The sequence below is a fragment of the Camelina sativa genome, chromosome 6 (genome assembly GCF_030686135.1).
Source record: "Camelina sativa cultivar CO46 ecotype springtype chromosome 6, ASM3068613v1".
Lineage (NCBI taxonomy): Eukaryota > Viridiplantae > Streptophyta > Magnoliopsida > Brassicales > Brassicaceae > Camelina > Camelina sativa.
In genome coordinates, this window is record NC_141885.1 from 21,853,385 (window position 1) to 21,873,898 (window position 20,514).

General features: G+C 34.9%; 3 protein-coding genes and 1 pseudogene across 17 annotated transcripts; 3 read left to right on the forward strand and 1 right to left on the reverse strand.

The window, feature by feature from the left end:
- Nucleotides 1-13: 13 nt before the first annotated feature.
- LOC104792163 (uncharacterized) lies at nt 14-2,544 on the forward strand (annotated as a pseudogene). The gene is made up of 2 exons (XR_015559338.1): nt 14-217; nt 427-2,544. The product of XR_015559338.1 is annotated as an uncharacterized LOC104792163 (transcript).
- A 2,731-nt stretch (nt 2,545-5,275) lies between these two features.
- On the forward strand, nt 5,276-9,506 carry LOC104792164 (agamous-like MADS-box protein AGL1). Of its 6 annotated transcripts, none has more exons than XM_087453665.1 (8): nt 5,276-5,893; nt 6,266-6,497; nt 7,947-8,028; nt 8,191-8,252; nt 8,763-8,862; nt 8,931-8,972; nt 9,060-9,101; nt 9,189-9,506. In XM_087453665.1, exons 2-8 carry the CDS (start codon nt 6,271-6,273, stop codon nt 9,375-9,377), a joined length of 744 nt encoding a protein of 247 aa, XP_087309791.1. In that variant the 5' UTR covers nt 5,276-5,893; nt 6,266-6,270; the 3' UTR covers nt 9,378-9,506. The 6 variants fall into 6 exon arrangements, with proteins under 6 accessions (XP_087309791.1, XP_010516534.1, XP_087309796.1 ...); XM_010518232.3 differs by having other exon boundaries at nt 5,551-5,893; nt 6,221-6,497; XM_087453666.1 differs by lacking the exon at nt 5,276-5,893 and adding an exon at nt 5,935-6,021.
- A 292-nt stretch (nt 9,507-9,798) lies between these two features.
- On the reverse strand, nt 9,799-15,684 carry LOC104792165 (putative galacturonosyltransferase 15). 4 transcript variants are annotated; one of them, XR_015559344.1, is made up of 6 exons: nt 14,733-15,684; nt 14,422-14,468; nt 11,865-12,026; nt 10,916-11,500; nt 10,537-10,793; nt 9,799-10,448 (listed from the first exon to the last, which is right to left on the reverse strand). XR_015559344.1 is itself a non-coding variant. In XM_010518236.3 (6 exons), the coding sequence occupies exons 1-6, from the start codon at nt 14,959-14,961 to the stop codon at nt 10,164-10,166; spliced, it is 1,611 nt and encodes a 536-aa protein (XP_010516538.1). In that variant the 5' UTR covers nt 14,962-15,684; the 3' UTR covers nt 9,799-10,163. The 4 variants fall into 4 exon arrangements, 2 of the variants coding, with proteins under 2 accessions (XP_010516538.1, XP_019102444.1); XR_015559343.1 differs by having other exon boundaries at nt 10,537-10,829; XM_010518236.3 differs by having other exon boundaries at nt 10,537-10,839.
- A 1,818-nt stretch (nt 15,685-17,502) lies between these two features.
- LOC104792166 (uncharacterized) lies at nt 17,503-19,805 on the forward strand. 6 transcript variants are annotated; one of them, XR_002038648.2, is made up of 3 exons: nt 17,551-17,756; nt 17,933-19,251; nt 19,388-19,805. XR_002038648.2 is itself a non-coding variant. In XM_010518238.3 (2 exons), the coding sequence occupies exon 2, from the start codon at nt 17,944-17,946 to the stop codon at nt 18,988-18,990; it is 1,047 nt and encodes a 348-aa protein (XP_010516540.2). In that variant the 5' UTR covers nt 17,503-17,756; nt 17,942-17,943; the 3' UTR covers nt 18,991-19,321. The 6 variants fall into 6 exon arrangements, 2 of the variants coding, with proteins under 2 accessions (XP_010516540.2, XP_010516539.2); XR_769024.3 differs by having other exon boundaries at nt 17,933-19,233; XR_015559326.1 differs by having other exon boundaries at nt 17,625-17,756; nt 17,942-19,251.
- The last annotated feature ends 709 nt before the right edge of the window (nt 19,806-20,514 follow it).

The following is a 20,514-nucleotide window of genomic DNA, read 5'->3' on the forward strand; positions in this document are numbered from 1 at the left end:
TAGACCAGTGACCATGATGATTATGAAGCGCTCCATCGTCGAGATTTGCGCGGCGGCGCCGAAGATTCAGTTACCGCTCAGAGATGATGATTCCAAAGACGTCTTAATCGGTTCAAAGAGAAAGAGGAGGAGAGAAGATCTTGTGGTGCAGAACAAGAAGACGATTCAAAGCAACAACAAGTCCAAAGATTCCGGTGATCAGAATTTTGTTAACAAGGTTCATAATATATATGATATTAATTATAAATTCATACTTTACTTAATTTATTTAAAAGCTAACTACAGATGGTGTTAGGATTACGTTAAGAGAAACTTACTATTTCGAGCTTCTCTATGTTACATTGCCCTTTGTATTTAGCTCTTTTTAGTAGTATGTGGACGCCTCCGTGTGAACTAACTAACACTAGTGTGTTGGTGTGCATTCAGGTTGATAAATGCAAAGAAGAAGGCTCTGGTGTTATATCTCTTACGAGCGAGGCTGGATCAGTCAGTAAAGATCATGATTCTGAGTTTCAGATCCCTGGAATTTTGATGGCTAAACGAAAAGGTAGTTTTGTGACTAGTCCTGATAAGTCGAAAACTCAGTGTGAGATTCATCATCATGTGTTGTTCTCTGATCAATGTGGAAGTCCTTCTCAATTGAAAGAAATTGCTGCCTCTTTGGAACTCTGCTGCTTGGAAATGAATAAGTTTAGTCTCTCTTCCTCCGAGGATCAGTCATCTGTAGGTGACAAGCAACCGAATGTTATGTCGAATGATCAGAACAGTGCCCTTATGCATCTAAAATCTAGGCAACAAGTCAAGTTTCATCAGCCTGCGGTTTCAGAAAGACGACCAAGTCATGCTCAAGCAAAATCTGACTTATCTTGTTTTCTTGGACTAAATCTTAGTTCACAGGAAAGAGTAAAGGATGCATTAGATTTGGAGAGAGAGGGGCATTTGGTTCAACCTATACAATCGTTTATCTCTACTTCGAGTGAGAGTCCGTACAGAAGTTGTTCTGCTTTTTCACCAAAACCTGCATCAGCTGATTTGCATTGCGGGACATTGCCTTACCAATCACCTTTTGATCCACTTCTAGTTGAATGGATGCAAATTTCAGTTTTATATAATAGACAAATGCATGTGGGAGAGGCGATCTTAGGATTCCCCCTAAATTTACAAGGTGGCCTAGTTGATGCAACTGGAGAGAGTTGTAGAAGTTTTGATCGTTCAGGTGTATGTACTGGTTCCTCTAAATCTGCATCTACAAAAGAAGATCTTTTACTTGGAAATGTAGTGAACTTTTCCATTAAAAAGAAGCATTCAACTGAGCCAGCACTTGCCAAAGACAGAGTAGTGCCTAACGAGAAACACTACAAGTACTTTCCTGCTAGGTTAGGGCTTGATGAGACCTTTACAGAAAAAGCATATTTCACAAACACTGATGATAAAGAGTGCGGTCACACTGTACATTCACCGGTTTCTGAAGTCAATCCGAGGAGCCACACAATCGATATGTGGAAGCATGGTCTGAATCCGAACCTAGATAACAGAAATGTGATTTCAAAGCGTGATGGTTTGTGTTTACAAAACTCTCAAGCAACAATGCGGCTGATGGGTAAAGATGTTTCTGTCGAAACAAGTTACTCAGGTACGGTTAGAACAGGCGAGAGGATCATTGCACCGGATGCTTCTACAGTTTACTCCTCTCTTGGGAGCCATACTCACCAGAGCTTGCTATGGCGTAGGACAACACTTGAAGTTTCACAAAACTATTCAACCACAACGTTGGAGAAGAGTTGGAGCCAAGCTTTGCTACATGATATTTCAAAGGATCCCTTTCCTTTGTCTTGTGAACCACATGTCAGCTTGGCTTCTCAATCAAGAACAGATGTTGTTCCAAATTCAGGGTTTCCTCCCACAATCATGAATCCATGTTGCTCCCTCGCGTCTTTTCCATGGTCTGATAGGGATCTCAGCGTCCACGGATATGGTTTAGGGGAACCAAACAGTTTCACATTCAGCCAGCAACAACTACCTTTTCCATCTATTTACAACAATGTGGATATTGGTCTCCAACATGATTCTAGAAAACCACCTTTTGGATTGCCTTTCTCCTGCGCGGATTCTACTAGACGGTCACAGGCTCCTTGGCCTCAAAGTTCATTTGAGAGCTCTGGTTCTGGCATGTCTTTCATCAATCCCATTGAGCAACAACAAGTGTCCTTCTATGGGTCCAAGTCATCTACTTACATAAACGTTAATGGAACAACAAATAAGCGGGTAGCGTCATCTGTAGAGGAATATCCAATGAAGAACCATAAATTCCCCAAGTTGCCAATGCAAGGTGGCTTAAATTACGGGAAAGAGTTTTTTGCAGGCCATCAAATTAGAAAATCACAATTCTAAAAGTCTTAAGAGGTAAATAAAATAACCTTCTTATTGGTTTAGCCATCCCTGGTATGTTTTGCATCTATAATTGTGTGTTTTTGTATGCTATGTTTTTTCCTATATGTGAGATTATTAGCTAGTGAATGTTGAAATTACACTTCTTTTGACAAATTGAAAAGCCTTAATCAGCTGATCCAAATCCGCTATACTTTTTTTTTTGTCCACACTCTGTTATATTTTGAACTTATCACCCGTTAGGTAGTAATAGTATTACTTAGCCTTGGGCATATAATCCGAAACCAAACAAACCGATCCAAAAAAACCGATTTCGGTTTTTCAGTTAAAACCGATCGGTTTTTCTATTGAGTGTGATTCGGATTTCAAATTTAAATCGATCCGAACCAAAATCCGATCGGTTATTCGCTAAACCGAATTTCCAATTAATTTTTAGGCACTAGTATTATTTTTAGGCTTCTAACCAAGACCCATTAACTATAAAACATTTGTTGTAAAGAGGATTCAAACCGTAGACGTTATGGATAAGGGACATACACGCTAACCATTTGAGCTGATTCAACTTTTTGGTTTTACTTTCCAAATAATATATATAAGGGATTCGGTTTCAGTTCGGATTTTAAAAAGAAACTGAAAACCGATCCGAATCTGAACGAATCCGATCCGAAAAATAGTCAGATTCTAAATGGATTTTCTAAATCCCAATCCGAAAAATCCGATCCGATCCGAACCAAAAATCCGAATGCCCAGGAGTACTTGTAAATGATGATTGTAAAACTTGCATCTAATAGAAACAAAACTAGAGAGATTAGTTGGTGGAGGTAACCATAATTTTGTTCGCACAAAGATCAAGCAAAACACGAGTCATTCCAAAATTTTGAAATGACTTACCACAATTAAAGATAAGTTTTGACCTATTAATTATGCATTATGTGAATAAAAAATAAAATGCAATTTTACTAGTACAAGGAAAGGCAGGGAGGTATGGAGCAAAGAGAGTTTCTATTTGTAAACAAGTTGTTAATGCGAAATGTGTAAAAACTAAAAAGGGTTGTGGATGATTATATGACTATACGTTTGATTAGTCACCATTTGTTGAATTCCTTAATTTCTTGTCCCCTCGCTAAGTTGTCGGCTCATAATTTCTTTTCTTCTATGTTGATTTCTATATCTCTTCCAAATATAACATAAAAAAGGTTGAGTATCCATATATGCCGCAATGTGATCTACCACACTGAGAAAATCGAAACTAAAATGGACTTGAGGATGTTTTTTTTTTTTTTTTTAACAAAGGACTTGACGATGTTTTGACAATGCAATAAACATAATATGATATGTTACCATCAATCTTCTCAAGCTAGGCTTTTTAAAGATGGATTTCAGTATCAGTGGTCACATTTTGCTAGTCCAACGTATACAAATATGATCAAGTTCTCAATAAAGAAATGGTGCAATTCTAATTCACACGTTTAACTTGAGCATGCATGTCATTATAACAGATGTTTACACTGGAAAACTTGCAAGTTATATAATCTCAACAAATGGGATAAACTCATAATCAAGATTCAATGTTTCTACATATATATGGACACAATAAACACGGAAGATTAGTTACGTATTCTAGTAGATTAGTCTTTCTCATATGTGCGAGAAGATTAACCACCCATAGACATAGTAATGTCAAATTCTTTACTTTCACATATGACTCCTCTCCTCCTGAAATTAATCTCTTAAAATTAACCTTCAAATATATAATAATCTGTTAAATTGTAGTTTAATACTACGTACACTTTTTTATTTTTTTGTCAAACTAATACTACGTACACTAAGTTTATTTTTTATGAAAAACGTTTGAAATAGACGGTTATGTTAAAAAAAAATTTTGAATCATGAGCGATGTCTAGATACTCCGAATTGAAATATGTCTAATCAGCGTTGTTGTCACTCGATGACCCACGGCAAAGGAAAAGACTAATATGATTTCATTGGTCTGGATTTTTTTTTTTGTGGAACGTAAAACTAAGAAGGGTGCAAGACTAAGAAATCCAAAATGTTCACAAGAGGGGGCTCAAATGAAAAGAATTACAAAGAAGAAGGATGAAAAGCACAATAAACAAGTTGTTAATACGCCTATTTCCCATAAAGGATTCAGGTACTAGGAGAAGTTGAGGCAAGTTTCACATGCATGTCCCTGTCATCATCATTTCTCCAATATTATACACCGCACCTACGTCTCTATGTGTCTATCTTGGCTTCGACTTTTTCATGAATAATTTCAAATTCTTGTTTATTAATATTTTACAATTTTATTCATTTGAGATTTCCAATCTATAGGTGATATTTGTATATTGCGTTTAAATATGTACCCACGCAAAAAAATCCCTCCACAATATTGTACATATGTCACATTTCCCTACCATTAACTTTTGGTTTAAAAAACGATTTTTAAAAAATTCCTTCAAAGGTTGCAACACTTTTTTTTTTCTTTTTAAGTAACACTTGATTTTATGTTATTTCAGGGTTCTCCTCTCAAGTTATCTTGCAAAAGAGAGTTCGTTAACATAACTCTTCATCATTATTAAAGTTTACTTATCAAGAAAATCTTGCTTAACATTAAAAGAATACCTTTTAAACTGATATCAGATTATCTACAAGTTGGCTTCGATTAGGATTGGTTTGGTTTGGCTTATATCAAATATACCCATTCTAGAAATTTGAATCTGATTGTTATCAATCAAAACACTTAGATATAGAGAGCTATATATTATAGGAGGAGCATCTTAATGGGTAACGCAGAAGGGTAAAAAAGGAAGAGAGAAAAGGTGACAAAGATTACCAAAAATAAGGGAGTTTCCAAAAGATGGTTCTGATGAGAAAACAGAGCCCCATCCCTCTCTTTTTTCCTCTTCCCATGAAAGAAATTGGATGGTCCTCCTTCAATGTCCTCCACCTACTCCTCTCCCTCTCTCTCTTTGCTTTCTTACTAGTATTATTAACCAATTACTGTATATTGTCTAATTTACCTTCAATTTCTGTAAAAAGAAAAATACACATCTCACTTATAGATACCATATCTATTTATATGCATGTATAGAGAAAAAAAAAAGTGTGAGTTTCTAGCTTTGTTGAGTATATATGTAGACAACTGTAGATATTATTATTGGGTCCATTCTTTTTTTTCTTTTTAGTTATGGTGTATAAATATTTTTCAGTTCAAAGAAGAAAACTACTCATCTTCTGTTTTCCGCAAGTAGGGTCTTAACTCTTTAATACCTTCAAAGATAATATTCCTTCGAATGAAACTCATAAACCAAAACAGAAATTACAAAAAGAGATATTTTTCAAGAACAACATAATTAGAAAAGCAGAAGCAGCAGTTAAGTGGTACTGAGATAAATAATAATAAGAATATATAGTATCTCTTCAGTCTTCAGGACCAATTTCTCCATTACCACCCACCGTCTCCTTTTTTGTTTGCTGATCTATCATTATCTTGACAATTCAGGTACGGTAATATATGTAGTATAGGTTAACCCTAAAACTAAAAGATTTTTATATATATATATATATAATCACAATTTCTTTCTTTCTCATTTGAATCTCGGATTCTTGTGTTGCCAATTCAAGGGCTTGGTATATATCTTTCTTGGTTATTGATTTATAGCATAGATTTACTAACCCAAATTTCTTTTATCAAAGTTTTTTTTTTCCTTTTTCACAACTTGATCCCATATTCTTGATCTATTTCTTGATTATTCTTGATCTGGAAAGAGATGTATCATCAAAGATTAATTAGCCTTCTCTCTCTCTCTCTCTCTCTTTATATATGTAGGTCAGTAGGTGCGTGTTTTGATTCATTAATTTGGTGATATGATAGGATCAATGGAGGAAGGAGGAAGTAGTCACGAAGCAGATAATAGCAAGAAGATAGGGAGAGGAAAGATCGAGATAAAGAGGATAGAGAACACGACAAATCGTCAAGTAACTTTCTGCAAACGACGCAATGGTCTTCTCAAGAAAGCTTACGAGCTCTCTGTCTTGTGTGATGCCGAGGTTGCTCTCGTTATCTTCTCCACTCGTGGCCGTCTCTACGAGTACGCCAACAACAGGTACGCTTCTCTTGCACCTTCTTGATCTTTCTTAACTTCTTGATTTACTAAAATAATCTCAGTTTAAATTGATGTGGAAGTGGAGATTGAGAGTCAAGATTAGGGTTTTTGTTAAATTACAATCCTGGATTTACACTTGTTTTTTTAATTAATATCTCCATAGCTAGCTAGCTAGAGTTATCATTCTCTCTCTCATATAAAACTCTCCCACATATACACATGTGTATATATGTGTGTGTGTTTGTATATAGGTGATATATCATGAAGAAGAAGAGAAAAAACTGTCTTGTCTTCTCAACTTTTGATTAGCTTTTTTTTTTTTTTTTTTTTTTTTCTGCAAATCATTAGAAGCTGTAGCATGTCAGCTTCTTTCTATAAGATACTTAAATTTTGACGACGACCCATCAAATTTCTTTCTTCAATTATAAGTAGGGTTTCATCAGTTGGGTACTTGGGTTTACGACACGAATTAACGTATATGGAAATAATCAAGACCTATGTATGAGTTGCACTGGCTAGGATCCCTTCAATTATTTAATATGTGATTGATAATCCTATATATCTTTGGATGCACATTTGGATTTTCAAATTGTATTATTTCGACACAACAACATTATATATACTTTACAATTTTTAATTTAATTTAACCAACGATGATGTAGTTTAAGGGCCGCGACATTTGGTATAATAATCTATATGCAGTCTTAGGTTTGGTTTTCCATTCTAAAAATGATGATAGTTAAAAAAAAGTCCTTCAAAGTTCTGACAGTAAAAACACACAGATGAACACTCGAATTAGCTAGTCATCAAATGTAATATTATGCAAATAATAATGTAACTAAAATACAGACGTTATAGAATATATATATATATATATATATATATATATATATACAGTATACGTGTGTGTGTGACATGTACGCATTGGATATTAATATGAGAGGAGAAACTCAGAGAAGTGTCGGAAATTAAAAGGGTACTAGCCAATAGGAATCTCTGGCATTCTGTGCTCCATTATTTGTTATTCTAAGCAGAAAAATAAAACAGTTACTGATCTTTAATATATGTACATATTTTAATGACATCGAATCATATAATATGCATGAAACTTCTTCTATATTCCTCATCAAACCCTAATTACCAATTTAAAACCATAGCAAGTAGTAGAATCTATCCTTACTTTCATTAATTTCATTGTTTAGTGATGTAACTTGTACTTAGGAGTCTTGGACTATGTGTATGAATTGAAATTTTCTCCTCGTACTAGTCAGAAACTGGTCCCAACTCCAAAGCCATCACATTCCTTTCTCGTCAATATTAAGGTTTTTGGCCTGGGAAAAAAAATTAATTGTAAGACTATAATCAAGAGTCTCTCCTTCCTACACTAACCAATATGTTAAAAGTATATATTTGAAAATTAAATATATGATTGTTTATGGATCTTTTTAGTGTGAGGGGTACAATTGAAAGGTACAAGAAAGCTTGTTCTGATGCTGTCAATCCTCCTTCCGTAACCGAAGCTAATACTCAGGTATAGTTTTATCCTTTTCTGTTTTCCTTGTTTTCATTAATGATCAAGTAGTGTTGAAAAAAAAAAAATTAACATTACCCACAAAAAGCGAGAGTTCTTGAAGTGCATTGAAGCAGCTTTGACGGTTAATTTGGTATGTTTTGTATGCATGGCATTCTGAAGTATTATCAGCAAGAAGCCTCTAAGCTTCGGAGGCAGATTCGGGACATTCAGAATTCAAACAGGTAACTCATTAACTTTTCATGAGGTTTCCACTTTCTGATTTGGTTAATTTCTTGTTTCTTGAACAGTCTACTGTAATAATATACGTTGAGCGTTTCGATTTGTTCAAGAAGAAATTCTAATTGGAATCAATTTTTATTTTTATTTTAGTTGCGTTTCAGTTCATATAAATTTTGGGCTTGACTTCATAAATAATCAGATTAAGGTACAAAGATAGAAAAAAATGAATATTGTAGTATTAACTAATCATTATTGAAATCTGTTTTCTTTTCAAAATTATATATACACATCTTTTATCTCTTTTTTTTTTTAGTTTGGTTTATTTGAATTGCTTGCATGTTCGACATGGATCTGTTTTACTTTCCGAATTGGTATTAGTTCACTTAATTAATTTGGTCCGTTGCAAAAGTTCGTTTGTAATTTTCTTTAGAGTTTATTTTTCGTTACAAAAGTTCGTTTGTAATTTTCTTTAGAGGTTTTTTTTTCATAATGTTTATGTTTATAAACTGAAGGCATATCGTTGGGGAATCACTTGGTTCCTTGAACTTCAAGGAACTCAAGAATCTCGAAGGACGGCTTGAAAAAGGAATCAGCCGCGTCCGAACTAAAAAGGTGAAACCTACGTAAGGCTCTCTCTCTTATTTTAAACTGTTTTCTCACTCTTTTGTGAAATTTCGCAGAACGAGATGTTAGTGACAGAGATAGAGTATATGCAAAAGAGGGTAAACAACGGTTTCTTCCTTCCCAAGTAATAGATCTTTCGTCTCATGTCTTTCTGACGTGTTTGAGTTTTCCCATAAATCATGTAGGAAATGGAGTTGCAACATGATAACATGTATCTGCGAGCTAAGGTTAGCCACGTTCTGTTCCGAATTTCAGTTTCTATTGTGTAACTAATTAATATCTCGAGCAAACATTTTGAATTTTGGGTTTAACAGATAGCCGAAGGCGCCAGATTGAATCCGGATCAGCAGGAATCGAATGTGATACAAGGGACGACTGTTTACGAATCCGGTGTGTCTTCACATCAGTCGCATCACTATAATCGGAACTATATTCCGGTGAACCTTCTTGAACCGAATCAGCAATTCTCCGCCCAAGACCAACCTCCTCTTCAACTTGTGTAAACCAGAACATGAACACTTGTTTCTTCCCCATCAAAACGAGAGAGAGACTAGAGAGTTTATTATATATATCCTATAATGCAACTTCTTATTCATAAGTTTAGGTTCTAATAATAAATGGGAATACCAAAACTCTTGTTTCTATTGCCTAATTACAACAGTATATCAATCCAAAAGTTATAAACCCCGTTACGGCATACCGTACCACTAGTTGAGTAGTTGTCAATAATCGAAACACACAACTAAGATTGGCATAAAATATCCAACCAAAATTCATGAATCTGGATGCACCGAACGGTATAGTTTTCGTAAATTTCATGTTTGTTCATAAACGACTAGACGCCTAAGCCTATCAATTAACATTAGTTCAATCACCTTTACATATAGAAACAGCTTTGGATAGAGACTAGTAAAATTATAAATATAGACAAAATGATTATGTCCATAGATAACTTATGGGTTACAAAGAATACAAACTTACAAACATCTATTATGTGATGAATTATTACAATATGTGTAGCTCTAATTAAACAAAAATACATCTTTGCTATACTAGTTGAGAGATAACGAAGAAAAAGCTAGATACGCTTAAAAGTCTAATATAATGTCCTTCCTTCCTCTAAATTACTGTTTAGTATATGGATATGAGAGAAAATATGAGCAGAGGCTGAAGGCTTCGACCTTCTTCCCTCCGTTCTCTCATACGTACAGCCGCAAGTGTTGGCTTTATCACTCAGTTTTTTTCTCTTTTCTTTTATTTGTTTCTAATCTGTTTTTTTTTTCTCTTTCTCAGTTCATGATTTTGCATTTCCTAATGAAGATGTCGGAGGAATTTACGTATCTATACCAAAGAGATCGTACCTCAGGGTTACTGATCTCTAGCCACGGCTTTGCTGGACCGCTAAAATGTAAAACCGCAGCAGATTTCAGAATCTCTTCCGGGGATTTAACAGATCGAGATCCTAGTCCAGCAACATGCCATGATGGGTCAAGAGACTGTGTGAGTCCTTTGAAAGCAAGTAGTGTCGGTGGTAAAGCTCCTGGTTGCCATAACTGTAGCCCGGAGCTAACACTCTGCAGTTAAATTGAATATGATTTGTGTAACTAGTTGCATTGCTGATAATGTAACGAAGAAATGAGATCGGTCTATTAATATACTCACGAGTCTTAACCATGTAGAGTAAGCTTCTGTGATATTGGTTTGTCTCCAGGCTTTTAGATCAAAGACATTCATACCAAAAAGCCAAGCGCAGTCGTCTTCAACAAAGTTTGATGAAATCAGAGGATGTGAGAAGTTGAAGTAGTCTTTGTAAGTTCTTCCCGGACAACAGTTGTCCCCGCACCACGAGTCAACAACCGCACCGACAACTTTACCGTTGAGATCCATTTCCCACAAAGACGAAAGGTCGCGTTGTACTACTACATCATCATCCAACAAAACTATCTTGTTGAGGTCTGGAAAAAGCTGCGCGGTCCAAACAAAAGTGGCTTTCAAAATGATATATAACTCAGAGAAGAGTTGAGTGGGTAAAAACTTTTACCTTGGGAATGTAGATGCGAAGATGATTCAAAAGGGCGAGGCAGCTCGGATTTAGAGCTTGCAAGGACTGCTCATGAGTACCCTCCACGAAACTAAAATCAGAGTCTTTCAAATTTTGATAATGCCGTCTCCAAATCATGCGGTGAATGTCTAGCATCTCTCTAACTTTGAAATTCACTTCTTGAGGCCAATCATACTGATGAAGTCCCTTTACTTCAACAACCGGAGATGAAGCAGAGTTCATAGCAAACCAAGCGTGCATTGGGGTATAGGTTTTCTTGTCGGTAACAATATGGAAGACAAACTTATCAGGATTCACAGCGTTTTCTACTGTAGAAGATATGACGACGGAAGCAGCGAGAACATTGTCAGTCAAGATGACAACATGGTGAAAAGATGGGTCGGTCAGACGAGAAACGGATTCAGGTGGAGGCAAACGCGTTCGAGCCATGGCATTTACAGAGTATTCTTCAGTTAATCTCAGGGAAAGGCAATGGAGGCTTTTGGGAATACCGTGAGAAGCTAAATGCCAGTACACTAACTCATGATGTTTAGCTGATTGGACTTTACGTTCCATCTGCAACAGCTGAAAATTAAAGAGAACAAAATGTCACATGAATAGAAGGACCAGAGCAGAAGGTGCTTGACATAAGTAAGAATAAGCTTTTGTCTTCTCAACACAAGAAGATCTATGTCTTCTTTAACTGCTACTGAACGTTTAGTACCATCAATAGATCTTGAAACTAACATCCTTTTGTGCTTAATCTAAAGACCAATAACCTCAATTCCAATAATGCATCTTAGTTGTTCAGTAAAGGACAAGACAATGGCATGCTCAGAGAGAGAACAGCTCCAACAAAAACCCATTGGATCATATCTTAAGGTAAATTATCTCACCCCTATACCAAACTTGATACTACAGTGATGACCAAAATTGTTTAAAGACATACCATCTTCTTAGTCACGGAAGCAAACGCCTTTATATCACGGCGTTTTAACGTCATCTCCTTGACAAGGTCGTCGAATGAGTCCAACGAGCCCTTCGTAACTCTTCCATTAACGTCCTGTTCTGTCTCTTCCACTAGCGCTCGTGTCAACTCTTCCCCGATTTTCTGAAAAGAAGCAAATACACGCAATTTCTTGCCGTGTGAGTTGTAACTAACTAAAAAAGCTGTCATAGTGTCTTTACATCAACTCATGACACAAAACAACAAAACTGCAATACGAAAGCCTTTTTTAAGTCATCTATTGGAATTATCCGTCTGTCTCGTTTCTCTTTGTTCCTGTTTGTTGCTACGTATATATAAAGGAGAGAATGAAACCAAGTGGCTATGCACTTTCTGGTGGCAGCAAAAAACTGCCACGTGTCCTCTCAGAAAAGAAAACCTCAGTGGGGAAAGTTGAAACTCCTACATTTAACTTAAGTGTACTACATTGGTTCTGGCATCTATAGCAATCAATACGAAGATTTTTTTTTTTATATAACAAACTCGACTAAAAAAACTAAGCTCCCTCAAGGTAGCTCCTAATTACACACTCCCTAGGGCATGCTATGTTCTAGATAAAGTAAAAAAAGGTAAATATTTTGATAAGAACCCACTTTGTGGGCTCGTTTCCGACAAAGCTCACATGTTGACATCAGATCAAACGCGAATAATGACAAATCGATCTATCAAAATCATCCTATATATATATATATATATATATATATACTATTAAAGTAAATTGATACACGAAAAAGTGATTGCATATTTGCATGGATAGAAAACTTTTAACTATAGCAAAATCACAATCCACAAATCAGAAACCAGCAAAATTTTACCCTTAGAGACTACAGTATTGCATCTCTCTCTGTTCCTGATCATAGACAATGACATAGATAATTATGAGGGTTTTACATATTTTACCCTACCCAGGTCCAAGAGGCAAGCTCATCTCATCACTCGCTATACGACACCAGCAACACTAACGTAAAACAGCTGGCAAAGACTTAATTTTTTGGGGGTTCCCATACAACAATGAACAATCATATCTTCTTCCCCTTTAATAACACAGCACTATGACAAATTGGCAATTGTTGAATATTATTCTCCTGTTTCCCATCCATTTTAAAAAGTGAAATGATTATAAGACTAGCTAAACCAAAATCATCACATGAATAAATATCTTAAATATAACGTACCTAGGTAAACAATATTTGCCGACATAAGAATTTTACTACTATGAAGAAAGACGTTTAGTAAACTTGAATAATGTAACAAAACTAGATTTTAACCCACGATGTACTAGATTTTAACCCGGTACCCAACAGGACAATATTTTTACAATATAAAAAAAATTGTATTTGTTTGTTAATTTTGTTTATTTTGTTTAGTGTTTAAGATTGTATAATTGTATTTTAATTATTAATTATAAAATTTGATTAGTTGTATACCGCAAACACCTGACAATTATTTAGTTTTATTTATACTAATGTTACGTTTTTACCGTATCAAATTTCTTATGGTTATAAAAATAGAAATTTTTACTGCTTTTTAGATTTAACCCGTGAAATAATTATTCTTACATTATTATATTTTTAATTTTTTAGTGTTTTTAAATTTAATCCGTAAGTTTAAAGTTATTTAGATTTAACCCGTGAAAAAAATATATCCATAAAAGTTATTTTGCAGTATACAGCATAGTAAATTATATTATAAATACTCCAATTTATTAGATTTAACCCGTGAAATAATTATTTTTGCATTTTTTTATCAGCATATTAATAACCATTAAAGTTTTAATTGTTCATATGAAACAATATAGTTATTATTGAATGTTAGAGTTTTTAAAAGAAGAAAATATTGTATAAATATTTTTGGCATATGTTATTAAGTGTAATAAATTTCTTAATATATGTAAATTTTTTTGGAAATTATAAACCAAATTTATAGAGACATTTTAGGAATCTAATTGATTCTGTTTGTATGTGCAATTTTTTAAAAATTAACTTTGTAAATAAGTATAACTTAAAGAACACCAAATGTACTTCAATTTATAGAAACACCACGGGATAATTATTTAATTTTATTTATTATAATTTGAGAAATCTAAGGAATCAACCCCTAAGTACCTCAAATCAAGTAATGTAGATGACTAAATCTACATTTTACAATAAAAATATGTAAAGCAAAAATTTCTATAGAAAGTCTATACAAACAAAATCTCTAAAGATAGTTTTGGTGATTTTTATGGGATTAAAACTTTAATGGATAGAGCTATTTTTGGAAAAATCGGAATGTATAGATATTGTTAAGATTTTATGGCAATAAATGTACAAATGTTGTTCGATTTAAGAAAGTTTAGTATTTGAATTTCTTATTTATGGAATTTTTTTAAAGGTTAATGTTATAAATAAAAATTTAAATAAACAAAATTTAAAGAACATAATACTTCAAAAATCTTAATATAAATTATTAGAGTAAAAGGCACTAACTAGTATAGTATATTAAAAAAAGAAAAGGTTACCAGAGATGTGTCGTCGCCCCCACGGAGAAGTCTCAGTCCCATGCAATCTGTGAATACAAAAAGTCAAACGAAAAAGTAATAAAGTATTATTAAATTACCATACCATACATAGCATTCAATACGAAGAAAGAAGATTAATCCAAATCGAATTACCAATCAATCTGAATTCACACATTTGCAAACCCTAATTACCAAAGTTTAGCAGATGATATGAGAAATCTAATTACTACTCTTTAAAAAAAATTAAAAGAATGAGAAAAAGAAAGAAAAAAAAAAAAAAAAAGAGGAAAGAAAAGAAAAAAAAAGGGTACCGAGAGGAGAATCGCAAACGGAGGCGGATTCGAGGACGAGAAACGCGAACCTGACGAAGATAAAAGGGAGGACGAGGGCGAGCAGAAGGAGCAACAGTAAAAAGGTCCGACCAGAGAATCTCCTCGACGCCGAGCATCCTCCTCCTCCTCCGCTTCCTTTTCCGAATCCGACGCCTGGATTCGATATCGTAACCTTCTTAATCCCCGTCGCCGATATGTAAAACTTCATTCCCCTCACTTGCTTTCTCACACTTTCTCTCCACACACTTCCATCAATCCCAAAAACAGTACTAATTAAGACTGTCACACAACTCTGTTCTTCCAGATCTCCACTCTCTCACTTAAATCAAAACACACAACATGGATCGAGAAGAAGATGCGATCAAAAAAAGCAAACGTGAGTCCCAGAATTTGGATAAACAATCAGTGGAGAAACGAAGCTCGACGACGACGAGGAGCGAGCGAGAGAGAGAGGGACTCAGACTGGTGTCTTTGGGTTTTTGTGATCTGTACGATGTGAATAATAAAAAAACAACAACAACATTCAATTCATTCAAAGAAGCCAAAGGGAGACACAATAATAATAAGTTTTTTATGTTAACCAAATAAATCCATCAAAGAATTTTATTTTCGTTAAAAAAAAAAGTGGAATATTATTCTATCTCTCAAGTCACGAGTTTGTCAATATGAATTAAATTAATATTCTTTGTAATAAATGATATATTTTTTTAAAAAAAATATGTAAAAAGCCAAAACCAATGCCGCGTTCAACTCCGCGGGTATTTAGCACACATACATAAATAAACAATAAAAAGTAAATTACTAGTATAACGTAATAATTAATAAAGGTGAGATGATTAAGTAAAACGAATTATGGAAACTGTTATATTTATTATATACCGATAAATTGGAAAATTTGTAGTAATAGCTACAGAAAATTACAGAAATGTCCATCTCTAAGTGTACAGTTTGTATTTTGTGGAGTTACACACACACCGACACATAGCAGAGAGAGAGAGAGAGAGAAGGGTTCCAGTGTGGGAGCCCACATGGAATTTAATGGTGCGCTATTCCTGGAGATCACACCGTCCATTAAGTTGTTCTCATTTCTCCATTATGACAATGGGAGAGAGCTGGCTAGTTAACGGATTTTTTTGGGGTTTTACTTTAGCCAGCCATACTGTTAAGTGTTAACTAAAATTAAGGGATATGATCTTTAGTATATCAATGGACCACTTCGACAAACTTATAGTATTGGTCGTCATTATATTAGTTTGTACTCTACCTTTTGTTTTAGAAGATATACTAGTATTATTCTTCACCTACTGATGAAATAAGAAGTTTGCCGACAAACGAAAAAAAACTATTAATTTATTTACCCCTAGTTACATAGAAAAAAAAAAAACTACTCTAGTCTAAACGACCCCTAAACTATTTATTAACAAAAAAAAAAAAAAAAAAAAAACAGGATGCGCTCATAGAATTTGAGTGTTATCGTGCTTTTGTTGTTGTGCCTATAGGTGTGTGAATTGTATCATGATGACTTTAATATTAACTCGTTTTGTGTTTTTGTTCATGATTGTGAATGGTTGGGAGATGAATACCACTTATATAAGTCATATCGTAATTATGGGAAGTGTAGATGGAAGGCAACTGATGAATATGTATTTTTAACATTCAACTAAGGTAAAGATTATTGGATCATATAACTCTTTGAGGTGATTTAATAATATATATAGTCCTGATTCAAAAAAATTGATTGAACATGTGTTGAGTAGGACAGTTTTTTGACGTCAAACATATATGATTGCTGCATGTTTGTATTTATCGATATGAGAAAAATCTTCATGCTTCGGATGAAATATATATGTGTTCAGAAAACTATAGTGTGGCCAGAATTAGATCGAAGTCTAAAATATAATTAAAAATTGTGTCAGCTTGTTAATTTGTATAACATAAATCATATGATTTCAATGTAGAAAGTTGTACAATTTAATTATTTTAAATACAACATGCTTTTTTTGTCATTTCTGCATGTATCGATAGTGCGATTGGCAATGTTCGTCACGCAAGTTGATAAATTAGGAAATTACATCAATTTTTGGCATGCATATATAGTTCAAAAAATCGGTTTCAAAACCTTACCTTATCTAGTTATCTTTACAGCTTCACAACCTTTTCCCCCATACGTTTTATGTTTACGTATATTATAAGAAAGTCGTTTAAAGTGAAATATTTTCGCCGTACTTTGGTCTTAGCAGTACTGATCTAGTACACTCACAAGGATTTCGTTCTATATTCTCAAACTTGTTGTACAAAGTCGAGGATCAAGAATCAAGATGTTCATTTTTTTACTAGTCTTCTTAATGGTTACCAACATGGCCGCTTCGCTTCGTAGACTCGTAGTATTTTTACGGATCTACAAAAACATTCAACACGTTAACAAAAAAAAAATTGTAAATCAACTCCACAATTATCGTAAAGCTAAATTAGCTAGGATGCAAACTCTTCATTATTAACTTTACTCAACTACTACACAGTGTACAACACACTTAAGGCCAATACCGACCGGCCTTGGTCATTTACCAACAACCGAATATGTATAGATTATCCTCACTATTTTTGTTCAGACTTCTAAAATTTTTAAATCGGATTATGAATATAGTATAGGGGAACTAATATTTGTAACCTACCAAAACTTAATTTTATATAGTTCTAGCATCGCTACAGTGTCATTATTATATATAGATGTAATTGACGATTCATGTGTGTGTGTGTCATTTATTTTAAAAATTCTTCCTTAGTTAAAACGGCAGGAACTGTGAGAGAAAAATTGCAAAACGGAGCGCTTTTCATTCAGAGTGTCGTTCACAGAATAACAAACAATCGTAAGAAAACGGAACGGAGTTTAAACTTATTAAAGTCGTCGTCCACCACCGCATCGGGAGTTCTCTCGGAACCTTACCGGTCGTGGTCGGAATAAAGTGGAAATTAGGGTTTAAAAGATTCGTCTCTTCTCATCCGGTTAGTTTTTATATTATTATGCTAGTTTTGATTTCTTCAGTCTTAGCACTTTGATTTGTTGCGGGCAGTGCTTGATCTGTTATAGACTTTATCTTTGTTGGTGGATTACACAAAGAATGTGATTCCTTGACGAGGTGAGAATTACAAATTGTGATTGTTCTCATTGTTCCGATTAGTATTTGCAGTGATGTCGAAGCGTGCTGACAAAGGGAGATCGTGGCATGGATCTCGAATCAATCAATTCGGAGTTGTATTCTTCGTTTTTGGGATCTCACTGGTCGCGGTTCTGTTGTTTTGTTTCAGTGGCAAGAAGAATCAGAGCTCGGAGCTGGAACTGGAACAACCGAGACATATTTCGAACAATTTCAATCCCGATTTGGAATCTCATCCAACCGTAGAGATTCAGAACGGGACTCAACTGATATGGAAGATACCAAATTCGGCAAAGGCAGTTCTGTTTATCGCTCATGGTTGCCATAGGAAAGCTTCTGACTTTTGGGACAAATCTTCAGATTGCCCTGAATGTACTGGTCTACCAGAAGAGAGGTTTCTTGTCCGGTTTGCTTTAGCTAAGAAGTTCGCTGTTTTGACTGTATCTAGTGCTGGGAAATGCTGGACCTTGGGGAAGGAAAAAACCATTGTTGAAAACATCATTAAATCGTGGGTGGATAAGCACAAGCTTCAAAGGCTTCCTCTTGTTGCGTTAGGGGCTTCATCTGGTGGCTACTTTGTCTCTGCTCTTGCTACACATTTGCGGTTTAGTAGCATCGTGCTTATGATTGCGGAAGGAGTCTTTGATCAGATTAGTATAAGTAAACACTATCCGCCGACTCTTTTTGTGCACATGCCTAAAGATGTCTACAGACAACAAAAGATTAGGGAATTTTTAGAAGGTCTCAGAATGGAAGGCATTGATGCTGCAGAGATCGAATGCTTGGATTTGCCGCTTTCTCCTGATTTCTTGGCAGGTAGGATTCCAGGTCTTGGTTCAGATGTCTCGGCCAAACTGTTTAAGCTATTTCAAGACAAGGGATTTGTTGATGAGAAGGGATACATGAAACGTGATGGACGGAGAACACCGTGGAAACAAGCTCTCAGTGGCTACGGAATATCACTGGAACAAAGTTTGATTACTCCTGTTGAGGAAGAACTGAATCTTGCATATGCATACCATGAGATGACGAGCTCGCAGTCTGACCAAATCTTTAACTGGTTTGAATCGCATATGAGCTGATTGGCTGTCAGATTTTCATATATCAAGTTCATTCTTTGAAAGCTGTAGGCAGCAATAATATATCTGCTTCCAAAGGAAAATGCTTAAAAGGTGGATTATGATTCGATTCTGGTAAGATCATGGTCACTTTAGTGGCTGTGGTTAGGGTTAAGAAGACTGTTTTGGTTAGCGTAACTAAACTAAACTCTCCGCTTAAATTCAGCAGGGTTGCGTAAAGCCAGCTGCTTTTATTGATTCTCGTTTGTAAGTTAACTAAGATCAGTAAGTCTGTTGTGGTTGTTGAATCTGTAAAAACTCCAAATATGAGAATGTTGGATGCTGTTGCTTGTAAGCTGCTGTCCATACTGACTTATAAAGTGCCTACTCATATCTCATATATCTAAAAACTCACTTTCAGGCCTTTCCAAGTTTGATCACCGACTTTACAAAAGACTCGTGGACCTCAGGAGTCCATTTCATTCTCAGCTTGTGATTGGCTGCTGATCCCGGAGAAGGGTGAGATGAAACAACGTCAATATGCACTGCTCCAGCAACACAGCTTTGGCTTGGACTCAACCTGGTGACTGGATTTGACGAAGCCAATAGCATTTCACATATCTTTTGTATCAACCAGAAACCAAGTGTTAAAAGGAGCAATAGACTTTTCACACTCTATATCAACACTTCAACAGAATGTAGAAGCCAGTATTTATCAACACTTAACACTAGTTTTACGAGTCTGCTGCTTTCAATTTCACTCTGTCCGATGCCTTTGTCGAGTCTGCTGCTACTTGTAAACTGATAATGTCCATAATTAAAATCACAACTGTTTTCCATTGTTTTTTTTTTTTCTTTTTGTCTGTCTGTATTCCATTGTAGTTGTGTCCATAATGCAAAATCATCCCTAATATCTCCCATCTGAACAACAAAACCAAAAAAAAAAAACAGAATCTAAGAAACAAAACCCAGTAATTAGAAAGCACAAGCAGCAACAACAAGAACCAAAAAGTCACAGTCTCACTTATTGGAACGATGAGTGCTTCAAATGATAAAACAGATTCATTAAGTTATTATAAGTCCGATCTTAAAATGGTACATAACCTGTGCATAAGAGGGCTGGTTGTTGTAGACCTCTGCATCATTGGAACTTGTTTTTTTTCCTGAGGCTTCTCTGTGAATAAGTCATGGTTCTCAAATGTGTCTTTTTGATACTGCAAAACTATATTATAAGAACGATTAAAAGCAGCAGCAGTTAGACCTTTTAAACAAAATAGGGATGGATAAGTTGAAACAAAAACCTTCAAGCCGTATTTGTTCTCCATCGTTGATGTGTCCATAATGCACAATGGGTCTCCTCCTTAATCCTTATATCCTGCAAAATTAAATAATATTATTAAGAATGATTAAAAAAAGCAGCAGTTGAACTAGAATACAATAAGATGACATACTACAGTACAATAATTAACAAAATATGACACAGAACCTGAGCATAAGAGGTATGGTTGTTGTAGACCTTTGCATCATTGACATTTTTTATTTTCCTGG